The 8796-nt window shown below is 38.6% G+C and overlaps 1 protein-coding gene across 1 annotated transcript; it reads left to right on the top strand.

Moving 5' to 3' along the window:
• Positions 1-405: 405 nt before the first annotated feature.
• Positions 406-3316, top strand: LOC123427524. The gene is made up of 3 exons (XM_045111596.1): positions 406-723; positions 2162-2346; positions 2522-3316. The coding sequence occupies exons 1-3, from the start codon at positions 525-527 to the stop codon at positions 3116-3118; spliced, it is 981 nt and encodes a 326-aa protein (XP_044967531.1). The 5' UTR covers positions 406-524; the 3' UTR covers positions 3119-3316.
• The last annotated feature ends 5480 nt before the right edge of the window (positions 3317-8796 follow it).

The raw sequence follows: 8796 nt of genomic DNA, 5'->3' as shown, positions 1-8796 counted from the left end.
AAGAAGGAAAATTGAAATTTAAAATGAAAAATTGAAATTAATGAAAATAAAAGAAAGAAAAAAAGAAGTAGACACAAAAGAAAAAAAAAGAAAAATAACAAAATAAGAGAAAACAAAAAGAAAACAAAAAACAGAACAAAAAAATGCCGATGCAGAAACCTTCTGGAAGTTTTTCTTGAAATCAGAAAAACCGACTGAAAACCGCTAGAAGATTTTCGAAACCAGAGACGTTGAAACGCTTAAACGGGCCGCCCTCGGTCGCTCGCCTGTGCGAATCGCCGGCAATTTGACGCTGCTAGCGGCAAATAAGGTCCTAAGAATAGAGTTGGAGTCGGACGGACACCTTGTCTTCCAAAGATATATAATTATATAGTGGAAACCCGTTCAAAAAAAAAAAGATATATAGTGGAAAAGGAAGGAAGAAAAAGGACACACAGATCGATTGAGCGGACGCAATAGCGGTGGCGAGGAAACCCAAGAAACCCTAAGCAAGAAACCCTGATTGATTGCGCGGCGTGCCGGAGATGGAGCTCAGCGACAGCGAGCTGGCGGGGGTGAAGAGCTACAGAGAGTACATCGAGTTGACGGAGAAGAAGGAGGAGCAACTTCGTAAAGACTGCGAGATTAAGGACAAGGGGACATATGGGGAGCAGGAGATTGAGGAACACAGTAAAAGCAGCAGGTCCTTTTATTCCTCCCGTTCTCCTTCCCGCGTCGATGCAGGTAAGAAATTCTTGACTCCAAATTTTCTTCCGATGACAGAATCTACGAACAAAGCTAGCTCCGATAGATCCCCCACCCCCCATCTACGAACAAAGCTAGCTCCGATAGATCCCCCACCCCCCATCTACGAACAAAGCTAGCTCCGATAGATCCCCCACCCCCCGGGCGCTCGTCTTGGCCTGTGATTTGTTGAGATGCACACATTAAATCGGCTCTCGGTCTGTGGATTCCTGAGATCTAGGCAGGAAATCTGTCTGGGTTTGTGATTTCTTGAGATCAATGCAGGAACATAATGAAAAGTGGAGATTTTTTATTGTATGGTTTAATTGAGATATCTCTGAGAACTAAATTTATTTTACATCCCAATTTATACCATTATTGTAGTCTCGACCTTCCTTGCCTTGCATAGCAAATTACGAATAGGATACCAACCCATCCCATAGATTGGACCTAATCTAGTTACCATGGATTTCGTTCAAAAAAAAAAAAATCTAGTTACCATGGATGGGAGTATACAGTTGTTTGCTAATAACATGCTAGTATTGTACTATGTTTATATTTTTAGACCCCCCCCCCTCGCGGGGTTTGTCGCCATCGTCCCAAACCGCTCGAAATAGGTGATTTTTGCAGGCGAAAGAACTGCCCTTTCCCTCCGCCGGCAACGCCGCGGGTCCTCGCCTCCGCATGCCACTCAGGTGACATTAGTGGTGTAGACCCTAGGGGTTTTGGCTACGGCCAGTAGATAGGGCAGGCCTTGTTTGTCTTTGGGGCGTTTGTTCGATGGAGGGGCTGACACCATGTTGGAATAAATTGCTTCTGCCCTCCCTTCATCTCGGCGGCACTCCAACCGGTGCTGGTGAGGGGCAGTTAGCTCTGGTGTCTTGGCGGTCTTTGGATCCGGCGAGCGGTTGTGTCGCGGGTCGGTGCACGACGTCGTCTTTGATGTTGTTGACCCGTACAGAAATCTATAGTGGCTTGAAGTTGGGCTCGATGATAGCCGCAAGCGGTGGCGCACTTCGTCTTCAACCTTGTCGAATGAAGATGGTGGCGCCGGACGCACCACAAAGTCTCGGTCATGCTGCCTGCGGCAGATCGGTTCATTGGCTCATTAAGCAGATCGACTGGAAAGGCGTTTGTCCAGATTTGGGCATATTGGTTGATCCCTTTTTTTCTCAGCGGAGCTACGGTGTCAACGGTAATCGATGGTGGACGAAGGTTGGGCATGGCGTAAGGGACACTCCACGAATCAAATTTTGGTTTTTTGGGGGTACTTTTTGCAGGGCTTCATGACTCCTGTGTTTCTGATTGTTTCCTTTGAATCACGAAATGTGTGCGTGCGTTACGTAAATAGGGATGCGGGAGTATCCACTAATCCATCTATCACTTAGTTTAATTTCCCTTTTTTTTCAATTTTCTTAACTTAGCTTTTTCCTTGCAGTTCTTCAAAATACTCTTCCCAGGAGATCCATGCAGCTCTTCTCCATCAAAGTCACCAAACCAAGATTGGGTCTCATCTGGCCACTGCAGGTTTATGGCTCTGTTGCTTTGAGGAACTCTATGGGAAGTAAAGCCAGCTATCTCTTCAGATGCACCAAGGATAGCTGCCAAACCCTCACTCAAAAGGTGAATAAGCCTGGCTACAACTCTCCGCGTGTCTATTCATGTTAACTTAATTCTTTCGCAGCCTGCTAGTAGCCTAGTCCTATTTAAACCTACCATCACTTTGTGTCTCCTGCTTCAACTTTCTTTAATAATCTGGCAGGTAATTGATTAGTCATTATTGTTTCTTGCACTGCAGGATCCATTTTTGCGCTTAACAGGCCCATCTTGTGCCATTTGGTTACTTGGCAGGGTTTCTGTTGATGTTCAGTTAAAAGTAAAGTGCAAAAAAGAGTCTGAGGATGAAGTGTTGGCTTACAAATTTTATGAGTTTTTTCAAGATTTTCCGTTTCAACGTGTGCTGCAAGTACCTATTCGCTGCATGCGCTGCACACTTGAGTTTAATGTCACAGTGCTGCCTTCGTCAGTTGAGGCCACTGTGGGTGTCCGAGTTGTTGATGGGTCATGGCCTGATCAGTGTCGAGGGCTGGTTGTTTGCAATACCGACAGTGTAAAAGATGGGAAAGTGGTGCTGCTTGATTCTCAAGATGGAAAACTGCCTACCAAGTCTGATGGTGTGGTTGAGCTTGTGAGGCGTGTTGTTTCTGTAGATGAGCCAAAGGGAAAACTGATTATATCTGTGGAGGCCTCTCGTGATGGGTTTTCCGCACAAGGTACAGTCGACTTTCAGATGCAAGCGTCAGGAAGAAGTACTGACATGTGTGATCTTGTTTTCTGCAAGATGGAGGTTACAGTTTGTTGGTCTCCTCTTCTTCTGCAAAATATCCTAGAATAGCCATGGTTTGCCCAACTGAGCTATTGAACAATTTAGTTGCGTATTGTGATGTTATGGTACCATAGTTGTTTAATTATGTCCACTGATATGTGGTGTTACTCTCCGTCAGTTCAGCTAATTAGCAGTTGCTAATGAACTTTGGCACTGTGCGATGTACCTTATTTGTGGAAGTTAACCTTATATTGGTATTCGGTGCTACATTACTCGTGTAGAACTCTGCATGCACCTGGTACCCCAACCGCTGTGTATCTTCTTACATATGTTCTGTCGAGGTTGCTCTGGTCTAAACTGCAATCTCTCCAGCCCGGTGTTCATTTGCTATGTTGACTATGCCATTGGTCATTCCCCACCTGGGCGGTGCGTGGCTCCTTGCTCCCCAGGAACCACGGGCTGTCCCGTCCCACATTTAGAGCAAGTATAATAAGATATAGTCAGTAGGTTGTAAGGATAGGAGAGGGAAGGAAAGCGGGCTTTTTATGAAGAGTTAGCTCCAGCACGTGCTCCTACATGTTTTATGAGAATGAAATGTGAGCCATATATGATAAAAGTAATACTCTTTTATAGCTAACTATTGTATAAGATGTGCTATAAGACTGCTTATAGCCAGCAGTTGGCTATACTAACCATGCTTTCATCATCCTCCGATGCCTCCGGTAGAGGAGCTCAGGCTGGCTACGCCCCACATTTATCATCCTCCGATGCCTCCGGTAGAGGAGCTCAGGCTGGCTACGCCCCACATTTATCATCCTCCGATGCCTTCGGTAGAGGAGCTCAGGCTGGCTATGCCCCACATTTATCATCCTCCGGTGCCTCCGGTAGAGGAGCTCAGGCTGGCTATAGTGGAGAGTATCATATAGTAGTATCATGCATATGATACTACTTCTATAATGCATAATATCATAAACTATTATCATAGATGATCTTATTTATTAACATGCATGATACATAGTAGCATAACATTTAACATGTTACGGTATCTATCTATGACCCTATTTGGATGCTCTAACTTGGTTAGAGGTTAGAGTTAGATTCTAACTCTGGAATAATCTTGAACTAACTCTAACCAAAGAGGTGTTTGGATGACAGTGTTAGATTGCCAATAAAAACACTTTTTTCAATCATTTGGTTCCTTTAAACAGGATTTGGTATGGTTGAGTTAGGGTGAAAAGTAACTTTTTCTGGGCCCCACCTTAACTCTAATCCAAATAAGCACCTCTTGGATGGGTTAAATGCATCTAACCAACTCTAATCCTCGTGTTTGGATGTTTTGGGGTTAGTTTGGTCCAATCTAACCAACTCTAACTCTAACCCATGGATCCAAACAGGGCCTATCTTATTCTAACCCTCTCTCATCTTTAATTAGTTGTCACATCAACATGTTTGCTAGTCCCAAGTACATGATACTATCCAAGTTACTTCCACTATGGCCTACATCAGTTGTTTTCGCCAAATGCACAGACACACATGGGGCATCCCCGACCCCGAGGTTGTTGTTGCGACATTCTTCCAAAGCTTCTGCAGCATCGGGGTCCACGTGGAGCTCGCCGCATAAAGCGTAACCACCGTCGCGGATCTCTATCGTGTGGCACGCCAGTGCGCCCGATCCCTAGAGGTCGTCAAAGTCTCGGGGTCTCACCACTTCTGCCACGCTGGGCCGGTTCTCCCGGGGGTCATCGTCCTCCCTAGGGTTTGTTCGGTTACTCCCTGTCCGAAGGGGATTTGGGGGAATTTGACTTGCACGGGATTCAATCCCCTTCAATCCCTGCCAAACCCTCCCCAAATAGGGCCATAGAAAGATATGGTAACATTTTCTGAATTTGTGAACATCCTCTCATACTGTTAACATTTTCTAAATTGGTGAACATTTTTTTAATAAAACGTGAACAATTTCTCAGTTCATGAATATTTTATTAAAATCCTAAACATTTTCTTGTACCGTGATTTTATTTATTTCTAAACATTTCATTGAAATGCTGGACATTTTTTGAATTCATGAATATTTTCTAAATTACAAATATATTTTTAATCCAACAAGTTTATATGATTTTCTGTTCGAAATGCACATTTTTTAAATTGTCAAAAATATTTGTAGCCAAGTATTATTAAAATACAAAAATTAAAAAGTGATATAAAAATACATGAATAACAGACATGGGCCGACCCAAACACAAGCATGTTGGGGGAGCGAGGGGTGCGCGCTGCCGCGCTACCTCCTATTTGACGCATTCTGTGTCTAATAAGGTACCTTAGAGCACGCAAGCCAGTGGGAGGCCCAGTTAAACAGCTCGTTTTCCCCTTTTTATTTATATATTTTCCTTTTTTTGTTTTATTCTATATTTTCTTTTGTGTTTCTCTTTCTCTTTTTCATAAAAGTTTTTATGTTTTGAATTTTTTTGAGTTTCTGGAACTTAATCAGCTGTTGTATTTACACACAAAAATTATAAATGGAATTTTTCTAAATTTCCGACGAATTTCCAAAAACACAACAAATTTGAAAACAGGGGAATTTTAAAGCATAGAACATTTTTTAAAAAGTACATTTTTAAATATTTTTAAACAATTTTTGAAGCTGGAACTTTTTTGAACTCATGTATGCTTTTTGAAACACGAACATTATTCGAACTTACTACATTTTTTAGAAAAGTAACCATATTTTATAAAATGAAGAACATTTTATAAAATTCCTGAACTTTTTTAAATCATGGACATTTTTAGAATTGGTGAACAAAACTTGAACATCTTTTCAATTGGTGAACAAATTTTTTAGAATGAGAAACATTTTACGTAAGAGTTTGAAAACAAGAACATTTTTTTTAATAATTCGACCAATTTATGAAACAAAATAACATTTTTTGAAATATGTAATCCATTTTTGAGGCGAGAACATTTTGTCAACTTATGTACACTTTTTGAAACACGGACATTTTTGGAACTGGCGTACACTTTCAAAAGACATTTTTTAGAAAAAGAAGAACAATTTTTGAACTTCCCAAACATTTTTAGAATTGGTGAAAAAAATTGGAACAAGTTCTCAATTTGTGAACAAATTTTAAAAGAGAGACTTTTTTCGTATAACAGTAACATTTTTATAAAAAGGTGAAAACAAGAAGATTTTTTGCAAGTTGTGACAATTTTATGAAAAAAGGAACATTTTTTAAAATTTGTAAACAATTTTTGAAGCGGGAACAGTTTTTCAACTTATGAACACTTTTCGAAACATGAACATTTTTTGAACTTACATACATTTTTTGAAAAGTTAAATATATTATGAAATATGAAGAACATTTTTTAAATTCCTCAACAATTTTAGAACTGGAGAACAACTTTTCAATTGGTGATCAAAATTCTAAACAAGAGAAACATTTTACATAAATCAGGAATATTTTTGATAAATTTTGAAAAAAAGAACATTTCTTAAAATATCGACCAACTTATGTACACTTTTTGAAACACGGGTATTTTTTGAACTGACGTACACTTTTTTAAAAGGCAACTATTTTTAGGAAAAGAATAACAAATTTTCAATTTCCCAAACATTTTCAAATCATGAACATTTTTACAATTGGTGCACAGAATTGCAACAAATTTTCTATTTTTAAACAGATTTTTTTTAAAAACTATTTTTCATATAACAGTAATATTTTTTATAAAAATTTGGAAATAAGAACATTTTTTGAAAATTGCGACCATTTGGTGAAAAAAACATTTTCTAAATTTTTTTATGAATTTTTGAAGTGGGAACAATTATTCAACTTATGTATACTTTTTGAAAATGAAGAACATTTTTGAAATTTCATGAACATTTTCAAATCATGAATATTTTAAGAATTGGTGAAAAAATTGAAAATGTTTTCAATTTTTGAAAAAATATAAAAGAGAAACATTTTTTCCGTAAAACCGGAACATTTTTTATAAAAATTTGAAAGTAAGAACATTTTTTGGGAACTCTTACCAATTTCTGAAAAAAAACATTTTTTGAATATACCTGCAGTTTTATAATACAAGAACAATTTTTGGAGGACGAACATTTGAAACAAATAAACACATTTAAAAAAAAGGAAAACTTCTTACGAATTAAACAAATTAAAAAGGAAAATCAAGAATAATATTTTTGGAAAAAGGAGCATTTTTCTATAATCGCGAACATTTTTTGACAATGTCGAACATTTTTGTAAAATACCGAACATTTTTTGAATTTATGAATGTTTTTGAAAGACGTCATTTATTTGAAATTTAGAACATTTTTATAAAAGCAACAATATTTTCAGAATTTCAGAAACAATTTTCAAACATGAACTTAGTTTTAAAAAATAAACATAGGAAAAAAGAAAAAAATGAAACAGAAATAGGTAAAACGAAACAGAAAAAAAACAGAAAAAAACAAACAAAAAATAGAAAAAACCAAACTATCTGCAGAGGGAGCTGGGCTGGCCCAGCTGACCTCGCCCTGTGCGTTTTCCTGACTGGCGTCAAATAGGGTTTTTCAGCTGCCGCTCCTCCCAGCATGTACCGTGCCTTATAGGAATTTTCTTCGAAATCTTCAATTAAAGAGTATCCCTTTTAAAAGGCACTCTCACCTTCTAAGGTTACGACAAGTAGCACACTATATATGGTCCTTTGTAACAAGCAGTTTCCTTTTTATTTTTCATAGAGCCGTATTTTTAAAACATTTTATCTCTTAAACCGTGCGTTAAAATCTCGAACTGTTTTCGCCGTTATTTTCCTCGCGTCCAGATCATTAAAACTAGGTTCCATCTTGATAGATTTTGACAAACTTTTTTTCAGAAAAAAGGAATCGGCAAAAAACCAAACGGAGAACCGTGCCTCTCGTGAAATTAAAAAAGTGTTTTTTTCGTTTTTGATAGGCACGGCCGTGCCTCTCACGAAAGCGAAATAGTGGCTCTCGCGAAAGAACAAGAAAAAAAACATGTTTTTTTTTAAATTTTCGAGAGGCATGGCCGTGCCTCGCGCGAAATCAAATCAATGATTCTCCAGGAAAGCAAAAAACTGTCTCTTGAGAAAGAAAAAAACACATTTTATTTGTTTTCAAGAGCCACAACCATGCCTCCCGTGCAAGAAAAAACGTGCTTTTCAAGAAAGAAAACGCATTTTTTGTGTGCAAATTATTTGTTTAATTTTTTTTTCGTTCGAAAGCTAAGAAGATTGATGGAAAACCGAAAAACCAAAAAAGAAAGAAAAAACACCTTAAAGCAGAGAACGCGTGCGAAAAAATAAAAAAGAAAATTCAAAAATATCACTCAAAACACTACACGTGGCAACGGTTGAGAAAACGCCAAGTAACGGCACACGGAAATAATTGTTAAGAGGCTTTCGAAGAAGCGCTTGCTAACTAGTTGTTCTCAGCTTCCCTTCATATGCCTCATTGCATAATTGGCCCTCACACAACCAGGCACTTGGTCTGGCCCAACGTGCTTGGCCGCTTCACTTGCTCCTTCCTTCGCTCTCTTTGCTCGTCAATTCCACTCATTCGTGGGCGAGCGATCAGTCATTGATTTTTTTTTTGGCCTTGTACAATGCAAGACGCTTAGAAGAGATGTTTAATGAAATAAATCAGTGTTTATTTAAGCACGAGTGCTTATTTCTAGAAGGTAGACATTTATATAGGCATCCCTCCCATAGAAATAGGCAATAGTGCTTCAGAAAAATACGGTATATTT

The sequence above is a fragment of the Hordeum vulgare genome, chromosome 2H (assembly GCF_904849725.1).
Source record: "Hordeum vulgare subsp. vulgare chromosome 2H, MorexV3_pseudomolecules_assembly, whole genome shotgun sequence".
Lineage (NCBI taxonomy): Eukaryota > Viridiplantae > Streptophyta > Magnoliopsida > Poales > Poaceae > Hordeum > Hordeum vulgare.
This window is presented reverse-complemented; position numbering and strand designations above follow the sequence as displayed.